Source organism: Pelodiscus sinensis, unplaced genomic scaffold (genome assembly GCF_049634645.1).
Source record: "Pelodiscus sinensis isolate JC-2024 unplaced genomic scaffold, ASM4963464v1 ctg87, whole genome shotgun sequence".
Classification (NCBI taxonomy): Eukaryota; Metazoa; Chordata; order Testudines; family Trionychidae; genus Pelodiscus; species Pelodiscus sinensis.
Window position 1 is genome coordinate 121,914 of NW_027466017.1, and position 20,987 is coordinate 142,900.

General features: G+C 51.8%; 1 protein-coding gene across 1 annotated transcript in view; it reads left to right on the forward strand.

Annotated features, from left to right (window-relative positions):
• Positions 1-425: 425 nt before the first annotated feature.
• LOC102451853 (uncharacterized) overlaps positions 426-20,987 on the forward strand; it is a 32,812-nt gene continuing 12,250 nt past the window's right edge. The window contains exons 1-9 of the mRNA XM_075918318.1: positions 426-1,074; positions 3,636-3,741; positions 4,885-5,232; positions 5,964-6,248; positions 7,437-7,541; positions 9,745-9,765; positions 10,398-10,418; positions 10,532-10,558; positions 13,016-13,528. Coding sequence (XP_075774433.1) covers positions 3,642-3,741; positions 4,885-5,232; positions 5,964-6,248; positions 7,437-7,541; positions 9,745-9,765; positions 10,398-10,418; positions 10,532-10,558; positions 13,016-13,528 — 1,420 coding nt within the window. The 5' untranslated portion in view covers positions 426-1,074; positions 3,636-3,641. The remainder of the gene's footprint in view (positions 1,075-3,635; positions 3,742-4,884; positions 5,233-5,963; positions 6,249-7,436; positions 7,542-9,744; positions 9,766-10,397; positions 10,419-10,531; positions 10,559-13,015; positions 13,529-20,987) is intronic.

The window sequence follows — 20,987 nt, forward strand, 5'->3', positions numbered from 1 at the left end:
GGACATCAAAACAGCAGCCTGCAGAGTGTAAGGACAGTCCACAGTCTCTTCCTTAGAAGCCCTGGATGTGCTGCAAGGGGCTGCAGGCTGGACACGCTTGCACTGGCAGTGACCACACAGCCTCAGTCTCTAAGTGGCCAGACCCCTCTCCCAGTCCAGAGCCTTTCCCCACACTTTGCAGGTCCCAGTAGCTCACCACATCCAGCTGCAGGCTGTGCTGCTTGGCCAGTTCCAGCTCCTTGTGTTGCTTCTCTGTTCCTTTTGGCTCTGAGCACTGCCAGTCTGCTGCTCAACACAGGCTCTGCACTGCTTGGCCTGTCTGTGTCTGGTTCTGTCGCTGCAGGGCTTCTTCTTGTACTCCTCTTTCAGCTCTCTGTCTTTGCAGGACCTCTTCTGCACACAGCTGGCTCTGCTCTTGCAGCTCCCTGTTTGCTCAGAGACAGAGCCAGAACAATCCCCACTTACAACCTGTCAGTCAGGCTGAGCTGGAGTGTTGACTGCTTTCCATTGTCTCTGGGGTCTGTCAGTCTCATGAACCCTTCCCCTTCTGAAGCTGGTAAACCAAAAAACTCCCACAGAGTTTTAGTAAGGGGTAACAGTCCCCTTACATCCAGGACATGCTCAAACCCTCCACTTGTCCCCCACAGAACGGACGGCAGAAAAATCTCTTCCCCATTATTCCTGGGCCGGAAGGCCGGAGCCTGCGGGCCTGGCATGGAGCCTTAGCCCAGCAGGGCCATGGCTGTGTCTTTAAGAGACGCCTCCAACCTCCTCCCATGATAGCGAGTGAGATAAGTGCCCCTTTGCACAGCCTGCCTGTGCCACTGCACTTTCTCTTTCCCTCTCGCCCGGGCGGCAGGCCCAGAAATCCCTTTGGAAGGGATGGAAATGGCGCGTGAAAAGGGCGAGGAAAAGCCGTGAGACCGGAGAACTCTGCCGCTGGTCTGTAGCCAGGGGCCTGGCTGTGCCGGGGACGCACTGAAATAATGACTTGGAGTGTCAGTCGCTGCAGCAGAACCAGGGCAGTTTGATCCCACCCTGCAGACGGGGCCGGTTCTCCGAAGGATCCATCAGGTGGGTTCATTTTGCTGCACAAAGCCCCCTCTAGCCAGCGGCTCCCAACCTTTTCCGGATGGGGACCCCTGTTAACTATTCAGGAAGACTTGGTGACCCAGGGCAATTCAAATATGGGGGGGGGGGAGGGGCAGAGCCACCTGGGGCGTTCTTGGCCACCCTTTTGAAATGTAACGGCGACCCATATGTGGGTCCTGACCCATAGGCTGGGGAACCCTGTTCTAGCCCCTCACATACTCTGCGTGTGGCTTCATCAGATGATTGAACCAAAGGTTCGATAATCCCCTGAGACTTGTTTTACTCTTTCTGTGACCCCCACGTCCCGGGGACACTGAAAATGCTTTATACGCCGGTGCGGTTCCCATCGCTTTCCAAGCCACGGAAATCGGGAGTTGGGACTCAGGCGGAATTAGTCGTTTGCTTCTCTTGGGGCTTCCATGGGCGCTGGGTGACAAAGGCAAGGGGAGGAGCTGCCTTCCCAAAACGACCGGGTGGAGGGCTGCATTGCTGCCTGGCTACTCCAACAGAGCCGTGCTGCGGCAAGATGGCTGCCCAGCTGCTCCCGGGGCTGGCGCTGTAGGGATCATGGGCAGACGGGGGTTGCTTGGTGCTCTCGGTGTGTGTGTCAAGTGGGACATGGGGCTGCACATCTGCCCAGCACTGGGGTTGGGGTGAGGCGGGGGCTGGTTTGCTGCGAGCCTTGGCCAGGGCCAGCTGCCATAATGGGAGGAGCAGGGTTGGAGCCAGTGGCCAGGTGGCGTGGAAAGGCAGGTCTGTGGGCGGAAGGGGCGTTGCCTTCCCCAGCCAGACATCGATTCACCCCCCACCCAGGGCGGTTGTGTTTTATTCAAGACCACTGGGCCTGATCCTGTTCTCAGCGGTGTCTGAGGGTGATTTGTCACAAACTAACCTCCTCTGTCTAGAGTACGGGCGGAGACGTACGGTGTCTCACCCAGCTGTGGTCAGCCTGCCCTTCTGCCTGTTCACGTCACAGTCCTTTGTGTCTGATACTTTTAAGGGGGGGGAAAGAAACAATTATTTAAACAATCGGCCCAAACAGAAAATTGCCTGTTCCTCTTCTGACACAAGAGGGAGCCGAGCACGTGCCTGAAGCAGATCTGAGTTCAGTTGTACTGTTGGACACACGTAATTTAAAAAAAGGCATTTTCTACCCCGATCGTCAAGTATCTCCTACTGTGCAAGCACCCATTGGAGGGGAGATGCCCTGGGGAAATCTCCTGTAGGGCTGAAGCTAGTCAAGAAATGGAATTCATGGTCTAAAGTAAAAAATTTAAATTGTTTTTGTTTCGTTTGAAATATTTTATAGAATTTTCTATTTTAATGAAATATTATGGACATAAATCTACGATCTATGTATTTCCATTTTCGGGGTGGGAGGGGATGTTCCTAGCAAGAATAAGAAAGGGGGTTAATAAAATAATTTCAATTTACTTGACTAGAATTCCCATGTTGAATCAATGAGAAATGTCTATTTTCTCATTGAAATGATCCTCAAGAAAAAACAGAAACATTCAGCTCATAAGAAAATGAATGGCAATGCTTTTCCAAAACTCATTTTTATTGCAAAATCATTATAACGTGTTTTTAACCAGTTACAGTGTGATCAGATCAGAACTTCTAGTCCCTGGTCATCTGCTCATCCCCTCTGGGAAACCCCAGATCTCACCTTATTCTCCTTTGAGACAAAAAACAGGACTATGTAGCACTTTAAAGAGTAACAAGATGTTAGTCTTTAAGTGCTACATAGTCCTGTTTTTTGTTTCAGCTGCACCAGACTAACATGGCTACATTTCTATCACTATTCTCCTTTGAGAAGTTTTTCACTCTTTATTTAGGCCTTGTTGGTGTTTATATTGGGCAGCACACGGCCCCCTCTGGGTATTTGGGGTCTTTCACACTTGTTTGCATGAGGAAATTGACGATACAGATCAGATCGATTATTGGGGTCAACGTCTTGATTTACGGAACAGATACGCCAAGTGTTCCAACCGTCACATCAGTCATCACGCTGGAGTCCGTACAGCCTCGTTATCTCTGTTATCGAGAGTTTTCTCAGTGGATTATTGGTTTTCTTTTTGTCTGGGAGCATAGCCATTCGGGGTGTCCACACGTTAACCCCCACAGGCACAATGCACAGAGCTGAGAAGGTGAGGTGGCTGGTGGCCCGGTGGAAGGGGTGTGTGGCAGGCATCAGTTGGTGCTTTACCTATAGACAATTTCAGTCTGGATGAAAACGGACGGCTCTGCTCACCAGTCCCCAGGAGCCCACATCTGTCTGGTTTTCTGAGTTCTCCTAAAACCAAGGGGGTTCTGCCCCTTGGCACGAAGAGTATTCCATGAAATGCAACATTCAAAGTGATTGTGTTATGCAGAAGCAGGGAAATGCTCTGAAGTTGCATGTCAGGCCTTCTTCTGCGTGGCCAGAAATATATCCCGCTCAGAACTGTCTGTATTGTCTGAAATCACCGTGACTGTTACATTCAACACATTTTTGTTGCTGTTGTTTTCTCTCTCCTCTCCCGTCCTCTGGATCGTCTCAGGGTGAGATGAAAATTCTTTCCATCTATGAGAGCTCCAGAGCGAGATCCTGTCTAGCTCATTTCATCATTTTCTTCCTCACGTGTTATGTGCACAAGCTGGAATCAGGTAGGAATGTCTGTGGCTGCTTCTGCTTCTTACAGGATTGATTGATTGATTTGCTTTGATCTATTCAATCTCCCTGAGTCACTGTTTGACACAAACTGGAACAAAAAACAGCACCAACGGCTCAGTGTGTGAACTCCAGTCCGAGCAAACAATCTTTGTTACGAACGGGGTAAAACTTGGTTACGGGTTGAATTTCAGGTCTCAGTCACACTGCCGTGGGAATGTCGACTTTCCCTTAGCCCATGTGTAAGTGTGACCCCTCTGCCTGGGAGCGCCAGTAGCAGCCAGGGTGGGCTTCAGTGTCTAGAGGCTCCGCTCCATCGTTTAATACAGAACTGGTTCCAGCCTCTCCCCATAACCTGGGGAAATTCACGTGCAAGTCCCGGGTGCCTCTGGGAGCCACACTCCCCCCTTGCAGGCACTGAGTCTGAGTGCGGAAAAGACACTTTCCATAGAAGGGCGGGAAGTGACGTGGGGGAAAACACCACGGACAGGCTCTTAAATACAAACCACGAGTGACGGTCCCACCCCAAGCAGGCCGGGTGAAGTGCCTTCCCCTCAGCGCCTCCCAGCCCCCTCCGGTCGCATTGGCAGCAGGGCTGGGGCCACTGTGGCAGCACCATGGGACGTGCCTGGAATGGGACTGAGCCTCACAGAGCCGCACAGGAGAGAGACGGAATTGCCAGGCTGGTGACAGAGGCTGGCTGGGGGCCCCCATCTGTGATGGTCCCAGCCCTGAGCCTCCACCCTGCAGGTGCCCTAATGGGGGGGCAGAGGAGACTGAAGCTCCCCCCCCCCCACACAACTCAGATTTAACAGGGACTTTGCCGGCTGTTCCCCTTCGTCAGGGAGCGAGGGGAAAGTGCCCAGTTGGCTGCATCCCTCACTCTGGCTGGGGAGCAGGGGGAAGACGAGCTGCGCACTTTGGCATCGCTCCCTGGCAGGGACAGGAGGGGGAAGGGCCAGCAGCCCTGGTACAAATCTCCAGGGAGGAAGGTTCAGCCCTTTGCCCTCCCTCCTTCCCCGCCCACCCCCACACCTTAGATGCACCTTAGAGCCTTGGGTGACTGACTCATTAACTGTCTATTGAATCCCCTTTTGTTTGTTTGTTTTGTCTTTTCTGCGCCCTGGTGCATTTTGCAGCCCAGTTCACAGTGGTTGGGCCTGGTCGCCCTGTCATGGCCACTCTGGGGGGGCACATCGTGTTACCCTGTTACCTGTCCCCCAGCATGAGCGCGGAGAACATGGAGGTGAGATGGTTCCGACGTGAGTTCACTCCCTTCGTGCACCTGTACCGGCGCGGGGCGGATGAGTTTGGGCAGCAGATGCCCGAGTATCACGGCAGGACGGAGCTTTTGACAGACGGCATCATGAATGGGAATGTTGACTTGGGAATTCTCAATGTCAGGCGTTCTGACGAAGGCCAGTACCACTGCTTTGTTCAGGATGGTGACTTTCAGGAAGAAGCTGTACTGGAACTGAAGGTCGCAGGTCAGTAACTCAGGTCTGTCGTCTCTTTTTAGCTGGGTAATAGACCCAGACCCACAACTCTTAAGGCAAAATGCTCAGCAAGTAGTGATCAAATACTCACAAGTGGGAAGAACACTGGGTGATCCATCACTGTCACATCTAGCAATGGACAACACCGTTTCAACCTCCCTTTCTTATACAAACTGATTGATACCGTTTTGTTATTTATACGTAAGTTTTAGCCTTCCACGTCCATGTTAGCGCCCCTCCCCTATCAGCACAGGGCCAGCCTGACTTCAAACAGGCCTCTCCTCTCGCTTTTTTGTCACTTTATCTTTTCTTTTCTTTTTCATAAACGGGATCGTTCTGCAACTGTTCCCACTTGTGCACTACTGACTCTGCTATAAAACATTATCTGAACACACTCTGAAAATCTACAGCAGGCTTCTGCTAGGCCTAGGATGACTGTTCCCAGCACGGTTCTCTTCAGGGCAGGTATCTGGTCTGTGCTGGGACAGTAGTGAAGAGAGAACGTTTCCTCAACTCAAGTGTATTTAAAGCAGCATTTCTCAGACTTAGCCACCAGCGGCTTTTTGTACAGCCACAGCCTCTGGGCCATGATAGTTACATTAAGTCAAATTTCCTCTTTCCATGAACATCAGCAATAAAGTGCATTCAATCATTTTATTGGAAATGTGAACGTTTATACACTCGGCTGTAGGCTCATTTCATTGAACACTGATTCATTCCAGCTCTAGGCTCCGCACCTCGCATCTCTGTTGCGGGTCACCAGGACGGAGGGATCCGAGTGGTGTGTCAGTCAGCCGGATGGTACCCACAGCCCCAGGTGCTGTGGAGAGATCCCAATGGGCAGCCTTTATCTGCATCCATTGAAACAAAGGCTGAAGAGGAAAGTGGTTTCTTTAAAATAAAAGATTCTATCGTTATAACGGAAAATTCAAACAAGAATTTGTCCTGTTCTATAAGGATCATGCACATGGACGCAGAAAGGCAATCAGTGACTTTCTATATATCAGGTCAGTTACTACCAAAACCCCACTCTGTCATACCGGCACGAATTAAAAATCAGGTTGCTAAATGGTACGAAAGTCCCAGTGCTCAGACCCCCTCACAACAACTGTATTTCAGATGAAGTGAAGGTGGAGGGCACAATGTTGGATAAAATGTACCCCAGGGATTTTGTAGTGATCCCAGAAACAAGCATCTTGAACCCAGAAAATGCTGACATCTACAGGGAATTAAAATATGTGAACTCACGAAAGTGCCCTGCAGTGACACTAGATAACGGGGGTGCTGAGGGTGGGGGGAGGCAGGGCTTTCCAAAGATCTCCAGCCCAGCTGAAGTGCAGGGTTTTTTGTGGGCTGCTCAGCCAGGCGGCCTGAGCTGCAGCCACTAAAGCCTCTGTGTGTTTTCTGGCTCTGACTGCTGGGCGGTGGGAGATGTGTCTGCCGGCTGCCCTCCCTTCCACTGGGCTGAAGCCATGTTGCCCCATGTGCTGAGGGAAGCTCCTTCCCTGCACTGCCCTCGCCTGCAGGGTTTGCTCCTGCAGCTCCCATTGGCCAGGAATCCTGACCAATAGGAGCTGCAAGAGGTGGTGCCCACAAGCAATCACAGGTCAGCGTGGCCTGTCGTGGGCTATCTGCTTCCCACCCCCACCCCCAAGAAGCTGCTTCTTGTAAGTGCCCTGCACCCCGACCTCCTGTCCCAGCCATGAGCCTTCGCCTGCACCCTCCCAGTGTGTTACTCCATCACCCCTGTCTCAGCAAGGGTTGGTCCATTCTGACTGGCACTTTTCCAAAGCGCTCAGTCTGAGACAGACACCCCACAGGGACCCTTCTGCCCAGACGGTTTGAGTCTGGAAATTAATGAGCCAATGAGAAGGAGGCCCTGCCAGGGGAAGCACCAAGCAATGTTCATAAAGGTGATATGACGAGATAGAGAGAGACTGAGAGAAGGCAATGGGGGAGGAGAGGCTAGGACTCGTCGCACCATGATGGTATTTAATACCCTCTTTGATATTATCAAAAGTTCAATGCGATCAAAAGAGGATGAGCAGAAACTGGTTTTACAATTGGTTTCTGCCAGTTTTATATTGCAGGGAACAGCTTTTCCCCCATGTATTTTGCACAGTCTAATGTGAAGCATTTCCCTACAATGCTGCCTGTTGCTGCTGTTTCCAAACTAGTGGGGCTTTGTGTTTCAGACTCCTTTTTCCCACGAGCCTCTCCCTGGATGGTGGGCTGGAGCGTGACCTTGGTGATTTTGTTGGGATTCGCCTGCCTGGCTTGGTTTCTGTTCAGAGTAAGAGGTAAAGCTCAAAGGGGGGAAATAGGGTGTAACCGGAACATCAGAATCGGAGTTAGAAATGCTGACTTGGCGTGGGGAGGTGCCCTACCATGGGGGGTGGAATAAGGCAGCCTCCCCAGAAACCTTGCAAGAAGGATCAAAGAGTTCCTCTGTGAGAGCTTCATGGGGATGTGCGGGGAGGATTTCTGCTCCATCTCCAGACACATTCACTAGCAGATCTCACCCGATTGTCTAAACTCCCTTTTAGCAAGACAAACCCTCCAGAAGTGCCCTCCCCAGGATCAGTGCCTGGCGATGAGACGTCCTAGGGAGACTTTAGACATCTCTGAAGTTATAACAAGTTCTTGGCTCTCGGTGACTCATTCGCCTGCTGCCCATTCTCCCCTCCCCCACCTCGCTGTGCTACAACCACTGCCCAAGGCTGCCTGAGTGTCCTGGGAGGAATCCAGGCACTGGCTGGGGAAGCTGGTTGGGCCCCCCCAAGGGTCCCGTGTGGCTGCTCACAGAAGCAGCATGTTGGCAGGGCTGTTCCGACCGTCCCTTTGCCTCCTTTGTCTTTTGATCCGCCTGGCTCAGCCCCTTTAGTTTCAGGTGGAAAATCAACCTCATGGGGCTCAGTCCGACCCAAACCCCCAGGGCAGACCAGGCCTGAGTCTCAGCTCCACTGACGTTCAATGTGCTTGGCGCTGGACCCCCCCCCCCCCCCCCGGCTCCACAGAAATACCGGCCCTGGGGAGTTTCTGATGTTCGTTTCCCCTGTGTTCAGATTATTGCAGCATGACTGGATGGCTTAGTCCTGCTGCTGTGGGAGACTGTCAGGTGCTTCAGTATTCAGACTCACATGTGAGCGAATGCCCAGGCTTGGGACAGACAGACAGAGGCAGACAGACAGACAGGCTGCATTTTGGAAGAGGAAGCTGAACGAGGAACAGGACCGTTTGCTCCTTGTCTTGGGCTCAGGGCTGTGTCTACACAGCGCCCTTATCTCGAATTAAAATATGCAATTTGCTCTGTGCAAATGGCAAACGTACTTCAACTTTATTACAAAATAGGCTATTTCAAAATTAGAGGCTGTCTACACAGCATTTAATTTTTGAAATAACACCCCACTTCAAGACATCCCTTATCCCCCATGGAATGAGGGTAACCAGGATGTCAAAATAGCACATCCATTATTTTGAAAAATATTTTGAAAATAGGAGTGGCTTGTGAAGACACGGGGTAGCTATTTGGGGATACCCCTGGTATCCCGAAATAGCTTTCATATGTAGACATAGAGTCAATTTGCAAGGCACCAAGTTTTGAGGTTCTCTAGGAAGCAAGTGTGATGGATCCGTTGGATTGGTGCTAAGTCCCAGCTGAGTCTTGCAGGAAGCTATTTAGCCAGATCCCAGAGGGGGGTCACTCTTCCTTCAGAGTCGGTCCCTCAGCCCCACCACCTCCTCAGCTGGGCCTCTGGGCTCCAGCCCTCCTGATTCACACCAAGAGCTCTGCCCAGCAAGTCCTCACTGAGGCTATGTCTAGACTGCAGGCTTCTTTCAAAAGAGCCTCTTTCGAAAGATCGCGTCTAGACTGCAGGCAGATCTTTCGAAAGAGCAATCCGCTTTTTCGAAAGAGAGCACCGAGCGAGTCTGGATGCTCTCTTTTGAAGAAGCCCTATTTACATTGAAGAACGCCTTCTTTTGAAAGAGGAACTTTTGAAAGAAGGCGTTCTTCCTCGTGAAACGAGGTTTACCGCCATCGAAAGAAAAGCCGCGTTCTTTCGAAATAATTTAGAAAGAACGCGGCTTGAGTCTGGACGCAGGGGAAGTTTTTTCGGGAAAAGGCTACTTTTCCTGAAAAAACCCCTGAGTCTGGACACGGCCTGAGATACGCTCTTGGGATGTCCCTGTGTGCACCGTGGGATCTGATTCAACCCCACAAGTATTTGCTGTGACATAAACCAGCCTTTTCCAAACAGAGCAGGATTTGTTCATCATCTGGCCTCCATCCTCGGCCTTCCCTATGGGCTAAGCCTGGGTAGGAGGTGACGTTCCTGAAAGAAAGGCCTGTGCGGGTGTTGTGTGTGACCATCCCTGGAGAGCTGCAATGGCTTGGTAGAGGGGCAGCCTGGTCGTTACTTGAGGATTCATAACGGAAAGATTCCTTTAAATCTAGAGCAATTGAAAAAATCTCCAAATAATTGTGCTTGTTTTCTATTACAGGGAAACATCTCGACACCCTCAGTAAGTTCCCTCCTTCTCCTGGGAGAACCAGTTTTCTGTTATGGAAGATTTTGACACAAATGTGACAATGACAATTGACAACCCTAAGCAAGGCTGCCCATGCTAATTGTGTAACTAGTCACTGCAGTAACAGGGTAGGAAGCCAGCGCTGAATGGACCCAGTACCCTGGGGGGGGAAGGGAGGAGTGTCCATGTACTTGAAGCTCGTGGCAGAAATGTTTTCATATAAAGAACGTCAGAGAGGGGCTGGTGCAGCTCAGGAGAGATGTAAAGATGGGGCCACCGGGGTCAGCATCATGTAGAGTCAGTGCCCACAACCTCAACATGCTGGCACTTCATGAGTCAGAGTTGTGACTTTTTGCCAGACTCCAGGCTGGAGCGCTGGCCAGGGGGAGTCTTTGGGGCTCCTTCTGCCTTTCCTTGTCGAGCTGACACGGCTCAGACCCCTCACACAGCTGCACCAGTGTGAAAAGTGACTTGCACCAGGGTTTATCCTGTATCCAGTCCCTAGGCTGAATTGACACAAAACAATGGCCAGGAGATCAGCCTCAGTGATCAGTAGCTGGGGGCCTGCGGTCATTAATTTCACACCAGAGATTTTACAGCCTGGCCTCTTTCTCTTTATTATTTAGGTAAATGTCGCACGGAGCTCGGTAAGGACCTTTTTGTTGTTTGTTTTATTTCTTTTTCTGATTCAATCTTTTCTAAGATAGTGCAGCTTGTTGTCTGGCTTAATTCTCACCCCCATTTCTCTGTTGACTTTCAGAGTGGAGGAGAGCCCTACGTGACGCAGGTAATTACAACAAATGTCTAATCAGTGGGTGACCCTGCTCTGTCACTGTGTAAGAAGGTGAAAATATAATAAACAGAACAGAGAATGTTCCTGCTGGGAAAAGAGAAGGTGCTGAGGTGCGAGGAGTAAGAGGCAGAGAACATCCAAGTGTGTCCTGGTTACAGACTGCTCCCCACCTCTGGAGATAATCCCGGGTCTGCGTGTCTGAGTGAATATTCCTCCTTAGGATCCCAGCCCTAGAGTCAGGGAGAGGAACGAGAGCGGGGACCAGACACAAGACTTCAAATCCAGAATCCCCCTGATCCGTGTTCAGCTTGTGCCTGTTTTCTCTTCTCTCTGTCCACAGAGATCTCCAGTTTCTCTGCTCTCTGTCAGACAACAACTTTCTGCTGGTTTTAACCCTCTCCATCCTCCAGTCCTTCATTTGTACCAATGAAACCCTCTTTCCCCGCTCTCTACCACTAAACACCTTGGCTACGTCTACACTGGCATGATTTTCCGGAAATGCTTTTAACGGAAAAGTTTTCCATTAAAAGCATTTTTGGAAAAGAGCGTCTAGTTTGGCAGGACGCTTTTCCGGAAAAGCACTTTTTGCGGAAAAGCGTCTGTGGCCAATCTAGACGCACTTTTCTGCAAAAATGCCCCGATGGCCATTTTCGTGATCAGAGCTTTTTTGCGGAAAAACACTACTGTGCTGTCTACACTGGCCCTTTTGCACAAAAGTTTTTTGGAAAAAGACTTTTGCCCGAACAGGAGCAGCATCGTATTTCCGGAAAAGCACTGACGATCTTACATGAGATCATCAGTGCTTTTGCGGAAATTCAAGCGGCCAGTGTAGACAGCTGGCAAGTTTTTCCGGAAAAGCAACTGCTTTTCCGGAAAAAGTGGCCAGTCTAGACACAGCCCTTCTCGTATAGAAGCCCATAATTCTCTGTCTGCCCTGATGACTAGCCATAGACATTTAATTAGGGGTCTATTGACTCACATCATTATCTTCGGCTCTCAGACGTGGCAGGATGGAACCAAAGTCAGGCCGGTGTCAGCAAGAGACGTCCAAGCTCCAGGGCGACGAGGAGTCCTGTGGCACCTTATAGACTAACTGAAGTGTTGGAGCATAAGCTTTCGTGGGCAAAGACCCACTTCGTCAGATGCATGGGTCTTTGCCCACGAAAGCTTATGCTCCTACACTTCAGTTAGTCTATAAGGTGCCACAGGACTCCTCGTCGCTTTTGCAGATTCAGACTAACACGGCTACCCCTCTGATACTAAGCTCCAGGGGTTTCAATACAAGGGAGGAAGGGCGCATCAGGGGAGAGCTAGTTGTGACCATGTAACTGATAAGTCTCAGAAGGAGTCACTGTATTAATCTGTCTGTAAAGACAACAAGAGGTTCTGTGGCACCTTTGGGACTAAGAGATGTGTTAGGACATCCGCTTTCGTGGGTGTAAACTCCACTCCGAGTCATCTGATGAAGAGGGTTTTAGAGGTGGGGGGTATCTCTAGAACACAACAATAGAAAGCAGGTCCAAGCACCCTCTCTCTTTTCTTGTCCATCTACACTCCTGCCTCGGTTTTACCCACGAAAGCTGATGTCTTAATAACTTTCTTAACCACTCAGGTTTCACAGGACTCTGCATTCCCCCCCCCCCCACACACACACACAAACACATATGTCGGGGGGAATCCCCTGGGTGTTCCCTGTGAGCCCAGGGCACGGGCGAAATAAAGGAAGACACGAGGGGTCACATGCCCCCAGCACTGTGGGAGGGAGGGAAAGGGGCTGGCCTGTGGGGACACTGGTGGGGGGAGGCTTGGTGGGTCAGCAGGGGTCTGGCCTCCCCACACTAAGCAGCAGCAGTGGGGGAAGCAGAGGGATGGGGCCAGGGGAGCAGAGTGAGCTGGGGTCACTGTCTCTGTCTCTCCCTCCTGATGCTGTTGAATGGGGGGGCGGGGAGACTCCCACTGCTGCTACTGGTTCCCCCCCCCCCCACGCCATGCTGCTGTTCCCCTGGGGCTGCCTCAGTGGGGGGAAGAGGCAGGGCAGGGACAGAGCAGGGAAGGGGCAGAGCAGTGGCAGGGGGAGGCGCAGCCTGTGCTGGAGGGGGGTTGTCACAGCCCTTCTCTGGGCTGGGGGGGGTCATGTGGCTGGTGGCCTCCCCGTCCCCCCCGCACCAGTCACCTCTGCAGGGCCCCTGATCCCCACCCAGGGACAGATGGTGCCCGAGGGGGAAGTTTGAGTCTCAGGTGGGGTCAGTAAATCTCTGGGCTCTGTCACTGGCCGGTGGGATGAACCTCAGGGGCTGGGCTGAGACCTCAGGGCTGCTCCCCACTCAGAGCCGGGCGCCCCGGGGGGCAGGAGAGTCCCTGAGTCACGGCCCAGCTGGGGCAGATTCTGTCCCTGACGCCATCGACCCCCCAGGGCCGAGCTCTGCCCCTCACGCTCTGATTCCCCCCCAGCCAACGTGACTCTGGATCCAGACACGGCAAATCCCCGGCTCGTCCTGTCGGAGGATGGGAAACGTGTGAGATGGGAACGGACAGAACAGCCACTGCCCGACACCCCGGAGAGATTTGACAGTTGGGAATGTGTGCTGGGCCGGGAGGGCTTCACCTCGGGGAGACATTACTGGGAGGTGGAGGTGGGGGGATGGGGACTCTGGGCTGTCGGGGTGGCCAGAGAGTCTGTGAGCAGGAAGGGAGGGATCAGCCTGAGCCCCCAGGGCGGGATCTGGGGTGTGGGGCGGTGGTGGGGGGGTCAGTTCCGGGCTCTCACTGACCCTGCGACCCCCCTGTCCCTGAGCCCCCCCAGCAGGATCCGGGTTTGTCTGGACTGTGACCGGGGGCAGGTGACATTTATCGATGCTGGAACCGAGGCCCCGATCTTCACTTTCCCGCCGGGCTCCCTCCCCGGGGAGAGAATCCGACCCTGGATCTTGATGTGGGACACAAAAACACTCCGACTGTCTCCATGACAACAGCCCCTCTGGCCTCACCCCCCAGACTCTGTGACCCTGGACGACTCCCCTGTACCCCACCCCGGCTCCTCCTCTCTGTGACCCCAGAAGCTCCCCCCCTCCCTCCCTGTGGGGCAGAGCTGGGGGCGGGGGCAGAGCGAACAGCCGGGCTGGGGACAGGCGGAGGTGGGGGCCGGGCTGGGGACCGGCAGAGGTGGGTGTTTGGGCTGGGGACAGGCGGAGGCGGGGGCTGGGCTGGGGACAGGCGGGGGTGGGGGCCGGGCTGGGGACAGGCGGAGGTGGGGGGCGGGTTGGGGTCAGGCGGAGGTGGGGGCTGGGCTGGAGACAGGCGGAGGCGGGGGCTGGGCTGGGGACAGGCGGAGGTGGGTGTTTGGGCTGAGGACAGGCGGAGGTGGGGGTTGGGCTGGAGACAGGCGGAGGCGGGGGCTGGGCTGGGGTCAGGCGGAGGTGGGTGTTTGGGCTGAGGACAGGCGGAGGTGGGGGTTGGGCTGGGGTCAGGCGGAGGTGGGGGTGACAGGACACAGAATTAACCCAGCAGGGTTGGGGGGAAGCTGGAGGCTCTGCAGCAGCAGGAGGCGATTTGCAGAGATCTGGGTCCATTGGCGCAGCCAGAGGGGAAGGGGTAAAATCAGGACAAACAATGGGGCCAAATCAGAGGCAGGTCCCTGCCCCAATCTTGGGGTCCCCGGGCACATTCTTGGGGGGAGGCTCTCTAGGCCCTGCCTGAGGTGTGTCACCCCCTGCCTGGCCCCTTGGAGCCGAGCTGACCCTGCAGAGTCCCACATGCTGAGACCCCCCCCCCCCGTCTCCCAGAGCTCCAGGCCAGGGTGATCTCTGTCCGGACACACCCACAGGCCCAGAGACTCTGCACACAAGTCCCACCCCGCAGCGCTGAGTCACTGCACCACACAAAGCACAAGAGAGTTCAGAGCAAGTCGCACAAAACGACCAACCCGACAGCTCTGCCCCTCACTCTCCCGCCCCCACCCCCCGGCTTAGGGGCTCTGGGGCTAGCTGGGCTCAAGAAAGCAGCCGCCCTGGCTCCTGAAGCTGCCGCCTGCTGGGAACGTTGCTCTCCCTGCAGAGCTGGAGCCAAGGAGCGAGCTCCAGGCGGGGGCTGGGCTATTGCAACGCTGAACGGCGCTGCCTGGGATTGTAGCTGCCCAGAAAATCCCTGGCAGGACACTGTGAGCCCCCAGCCTGAGTGACGGGGGATGGGAGTGTCTGGGACAGGCCAGCAGGCCCGGCAGGGAGCTGTCTAAGGTAGCCAGTGGGAGGCGCTCACCAGAGGGGAATTGCATGAGGAATCCAGGCCCCTCTCCTCTCAGTCTGGGATAATGCCGGTTACCGATACCGTGTCTCTTGCAAACTGTTTAAACGGATCCTAGGAACTTCCCAGAACTCAGGGGTGACCACAGATGTACGGAGCCTTCCTTTGCCAACTGCGCACCCGGAACCTTATCGGAAATGTTTCCTTTAATAAATGTAATTTGAGTGATGTCACTGGGGGAGCTCCAGTGTGGTGTCGCGTCATCCCAGCGCCACAGATGGGAGCTCTCATTTGCAGTAGTCAGCCGGACTGCTCATGTACTGTGGGCGCCTCGTGCCATTTGCGTGCACAGTCTGCCTCCCCCCAGATCCTTCTTCGCTGTCCTGGGAGTGAGCTCTTCTCCTCAGGGGCTTTTTCTAGTCAGAGATAGGGATTTAGCTGTTAGTTTTTCGAGTTGTGTCAGTTAAATAGTTCTAGTAGTAATAGAATGTGAGAGTTGTGCTGTTTAAAAAAAGGCTGCTTGTTTTCAGCTGTTTGTACCCTGTAGTTAAAAAAGACGAAAAGTTAAGACGACAAAGAGAAGAGCCTTCACAATGCCGGGCTCCCCGGACTTCAACAAGTGCGACACCTGTCACGAGCCCATGACAGACATTCTGCCTGGATATGGTGGTGGGAAAAGTAGCCCAAAAAGTTACTTGAGTCAAAGTACTGCTACTTGGAAGAAAAAAACCAAGTAAAAGTCAAAGTATCCTTGTGGAAAACTACCTAGGTGTGTCTAGACTGGCAAGATTTTGCGTAAAAGCAGTTGCTTTTGCACAAAAACTTGCCAGCTGTCTACACTGGCCGCTTGACTTTGCGCAAGAGCACTGACTTCGTAATGTACAAAATCAGTGTTTCTTGCGCAAATACTTTCACGCTTCCACTTGGGAAAAAGCCCTCTTGCGCAAGAATATTTGCGCAAGAGGGCCAGCGTAGACAGGGAAAAAACTTGTTTTGCGCAAAAAAGCCCCGATGGCTAAAATGGCGATCGGGGCTTTCTGGCGCAAAATCGCATCTAGACTGGCCATGGATGCTTTTGCGCAAAATTATCTGTGCCAATCTAGATGCACTTTTGCGGAAATACTTTTAACAGAAAATTTTTTTCGTTAAAGTATTTCCGCAAAATCATGCCAGTCTAGATGCAGCCCCTGAGTAAAAGTATAAAAGTGTCACATCTTAATTGTACTCAGCAATAAGAAGTAGCTGTCCTATGGAAATCTATGGTTAACCACCCGAGTTATCATAGGGGCACCATTATTTTTCATATACACACACTGTGACAGCGCGTTGGGGTTTCCCTGTCTCCTGCATACCTGTAATAGCACGGTCAGACTCCAGCAGTCAGTAGAACAGAGGGAGTTTATTGCTTCTCCAGGATACAACACAGTACAGATGTAATCTGGTTACAGGCCAGGCCTAGGATGGCTCAGCCCCCTTGAGATGGGGGAGCCTGGGCCCCTAAATCTGAGCCCATTGCTTAGGCTGCTTCCTCCATCAAACTAGGCAGAAACCCAACTAACTCACTTCCAACCCTGCCCACAGCCAGGGCTCCACTCCCCTTCTTCCCATTGTTCTGCTCCCTGGGAGATAACTCATCAAAAAGGTTCAAAGCCCCCTTGCATAATGACTCATCGCCTGCTCTGCTCGGCCGTGCTGCAGACAGCCACCAGTGGAGGTCACTCACAACCCACCGCCCAGCATAGCAACCAGCAAGGTACCCCCACTACGTCACAGTTCTCCCCCCTCCGAGAGCGAACTGAGCAGGGTCACTCCGCTCGTGACCTAGGGAAGTTCGGGTCCTCTGCGTGGGAACCCACCCTGAGGACATGGGTGCTCCCCTTGACTCGGGCTGGCTGCGGCGAGGCTCCACATGAATTGGCTTCCCTCTGTCCACTAACTGCACCACTCTGGGGGGACTGGCACAGGCCTGTCCTCTGTGGTGGCACCCATCCTTGCACTGGCCTTGATCTCTGGCCAGGGTCTCTCGGGCCAGGACCACGAGCTCAGCGAGCCTTCTCTGGACAGCCAGGGCAACTTCCACCTCCGATGCTCCACCCAGGGAGTCTTCCCCTCCCATAACTCAGCAAGCCCAGGGGTCCTCTATATGGAGTAGGGGCCCCCAAGCAGTTCTCCTCCCGTCTTCGGCCTTCCCACCCCTCTGGCAGGCATTGCAGGACCAGCAGTACCGCTGCATGGCTGCAAATACACCCCGGCCAGTAGAAGTGTTGGAGCAGCCTCAGCCGGGTGCACTGGATCCCCCAGTGGCCCCCAACGGGGACATCGTGGGCCAAATACAGCAGCTTGAGGTGATACTTTTGGGGGACAACCAGCTGCTGCTGGACCCCCCATGCCCTCACCTTCCTAGGGGGAAGCCATTCCTGGAACAGGAATCCCCGCTCCCACAGGAATCTCTCCTGGCCACCTCTCCCCAGGGGCTGAGCTGCACGGAGGCCAGCCTGGTCCCTCAGCCTCTGCAAGGAGGGGTCTGCCTGCACCTCAGCCTGGAATTCAGCCGCTGGGGCAGGGATCGGGACCTGCTCCCCACCCTTGCCTAGATCTGGAGTCCCGGCTTGGCTGGACCCCATGTCCACTGGACCCCATGTCTAGAAGCCTGCAATCTAGACACAGCCTGAGCTAAGGCCTGGGTAAGATCCGAGAGCCAGAACAGAGAAGGTCTCCACTTCCAGCAGTCAGGGAGGGCGCGTCTGCACTGCAGGCTAGACTGGAATAAGCCAGGCAACCTGAGCTAGGCCACTTGCGTTGCTTAAGTTGAAATAGCTCGTTTCGGCTTTGGGCGCTGCATACACAGCAGTGCTTCCAAGACAGAGCCCTCTGCCCCCACTTCCCTTACTCGCACACTGAGGGCGACAGGACTCGGAGCAAGAAGCCCGTTATTTCAAATCTATTTCAGAATAACGCTGCTGGGCAGACACAGCCAGAGAGCCCATTTTTGGGGGCAGCCTGGTGCTCTCTCCCTGTGGCAGTGGAGGGGCAGCAGCTCCTGATGCTGGAGATCCTGCCGCCCCACTGTACAAAAGTCGGGGCTGACAAGATGCCAGAAATGCCTGTAAAACCCAGGCAGCAGCTCACCCATAGCTGAGGACGGCTGGGAGATGGCCGAGCGGAGCAGGCTGGGTGGGCACGAACCCTGATGCCAGCGCCCCAGTAGCCCCCCAGGCTACCCTGGTCCCTGAGGGGCCCCCAAAGCACAGAGCCCTGGACAGCTGCCCCGAACCGTCCTATGGATGGAACGGCTCAGGAGAGCCCCGCAGCTGAGAGGCCAGAGCACACAGCCGATTGGTGGAAGACCCCAGTTGAAATTCTGTCACCCCTCGGCCAGAAAGCAGGGGAATTGAACCCGAGACTCCCCCCCATCCCTGGCAAGGCTCTGCCCAGCCCCATACGTCAGGCACTTTCTCCTTTGCTTGGAGTCCAAAAGAGACCTGAGCTGGGTGGCCGTCTCTGAGCAGGCCTCTTGGCTGGGTCCACACTCAGGCCAGGCCAGGCCAGGCCTCGACCTCTCTCCTCCCAGCCTGTGACTTGTTCAGGAGGGAGGCAGCAGCGTTACCTGCCCGGACGCAGACACAGGAGCCAATGGGAGATTCTGCACTGAAAAGCCCGGCTGCTGGCACCAAGGGAAGTGAGGTGCCCCTGGATTTGGAAGGAGTTTTGTGGCTTTCAGGGGAGCCAAATTTGAGACTGGAGCTGGCTGGGCAGAGCAGTGCCTGGGATGAGGGAGTCGCAGGTTCAATTCCATCCATAGGATGGTTCGGGGCAGCTGTCCTGTAAATCAAGGTGAATTAAATCAGCAATTCTAATCATGACTGAAACCAGCAAGCAGGAAACATTGATTGAAATAAAGCAGTTTTAATAGCTGGAGTTTTTAATTATTTTCCTAAAGAAACAGGGATTCTCATTGGTTGTTAATCATTAAAATAGGTTGATTTACAATTGAATGTAGATTTTACACTAAATTTGGTCATCCTTTCTAACCAGGAAGATACACACATGTTGTATCATTTATTCAGAATCTTAATTTTAATATTTTGTATTATGTGACTAAGAAATGTCATTCTCCATTATTACCCAGAGGGTTTTTTTAAGTTTACCTCAAGCTGTATTTGGATGGAAATTGGAATTCTTTGTAAAAAATTAATACTTTTATAATTAAAATAAAAAAACCTACTATCACTGTTCTGGATAATTAAGGGGAAAAGTTAGAAACTTGCTTTGTATTGAAAACCAATTTGCTTCTTATCTATATTAGTGAATTGAACTGAATCATTCTGATTACCATGTTCTTTAAGATTTTTTCAGTTTCTTTTTTATGAAAAAAATCAATAAAAATAATCATAATTCAGGTAAAAAAATCAATATGAAATTGACTTAAAAATCATTAGCTTTACAATTATAATACTAATAATAGATTTTAGATTTTCATGTTTTGCCTTTTGATTTCTGACCCCTGACAGTGCCCTGAGGTCAGATTCCTAAACTTTTCTCTGCAAATGTGAGGGCTAAACATTTACTTTGTCTTCAATGACATCTGAGGTTCTCACCTGCCCTTAAAACAAGAGAGCTGGAGTTTTTGAAAAATTAGCAGATAAAGTGAGATTTACAATAAAATACCAAAGCTCACAATAGCAACGTGTGACCTGACAACATTGTAACTCATCAAAATGTTTGACCACAAATGCCTTTTCACTAGAAAATGAATGTGAAAAGTATTAGAAATTTATTTTCCTACCATTTAAATGTTTCAATTTTTCACTAAAGTTATGCTAAATGAGATTTCTAATCAAATTGAAATGAAAATATTTTAACTCCCCCCCATTCTTGCTAAAAAGGAAAAAGAGAAAAGAAAACAATGAAATCTGAAAAAAAAGACAAAACATTGTTTTAATAATGTTTGATTAAATATCAGAGGGAGAAAACCAACGTCAACAGGCAGAAAACTAGACTAATGATGACTGAATTTGATACAATCTTCTGCATCCTAAATATAAGAAATTAATTTGTTATAAATCTCCTTCAGGCATCCCTGAGAATTGGATCAGGCCAGGGTTCTTGAATAAAACACAGCTGCAAAAGAAACAAATTACTAAATCAACATGCTGCACAGATCTGGAATTCTATTTCTAGGAACATAACCTGAAAAGCCCTGGAATGTAGATCACTTTGAATGCTCTGCTGAAGTGCTGTTTACAGAAAGAGCAAGACAAAATGATCACAGGGTTATTCAATCTTTGTTGCTAGAATATTTCCAAGCAAAAAGCACTATACAGGAGGGGAACTAAGGAGACACTTTGAAGCCAAAATAACCTACCTGATGGATCCTTCTGAGACACTTTCACACTCTTCAGGTGTGATCAGACCTCCTGTGGTTTGTGGCAATGAACTGAAATAGTCACTTAAAATGTCAATTTCCAAGTTGCAAAGGGCTGGTTCTAGCTATGAAATAGCAGCAGCTTTTCCCCCAGAGCTTACCTTGCACTTTGGAAAGGGAATCTTTGTGTGTTCCCGACAGGTGAATGTGCTTCCTTCTTGGCAAAAAGCTGCAAAGGAGGAGTCACCACTTGTGCAGGGAGATGAATCTTCTCTTAAAGCAGCAGCAACAGGCCTGCTGGGCTGGGAGTGTCTGTCCCAGCAGACTCAGGTATCCAGGTGTCTCAAGTGAGCTGAATCTGGTGATGGTATCGAAGAGTCTTCCTCTTGCTGCACAGTGGACTAAAGTAAATTGAATGGCCAAAATTAACTAACTAACTAAGGCAGAGACAGCCCAGCTGCTGTTGGCATCTGTAATATTTCACCTGTTTACCCTGGTATTGAAGCCAATAACTTGGGCTTGGCTAAAGCCTGTATCCCCGAAATGCCACCAACCTTACTGTGAGAAGCTCTAGAAATGGAGAATCCACCACGTCCTTTGTCGGCTTCTTGCAGAACTTAATGGGGCTGGGCTGTAAAACTGTGAGCCTGGTTTCTAATGCTCGCTTGTCTGCCTCAGTTTGCCTCCAATGCTTCTTATGCTGGTTTTCACATACAGACTAAATAGCCCTTTAGGAATCCATATTTGTTCTTAATGAAGGTTAACTCACCTCTCGCTGTAAGGCTTGTGAACTCCAGAACTTTATACATAGGCTTGACA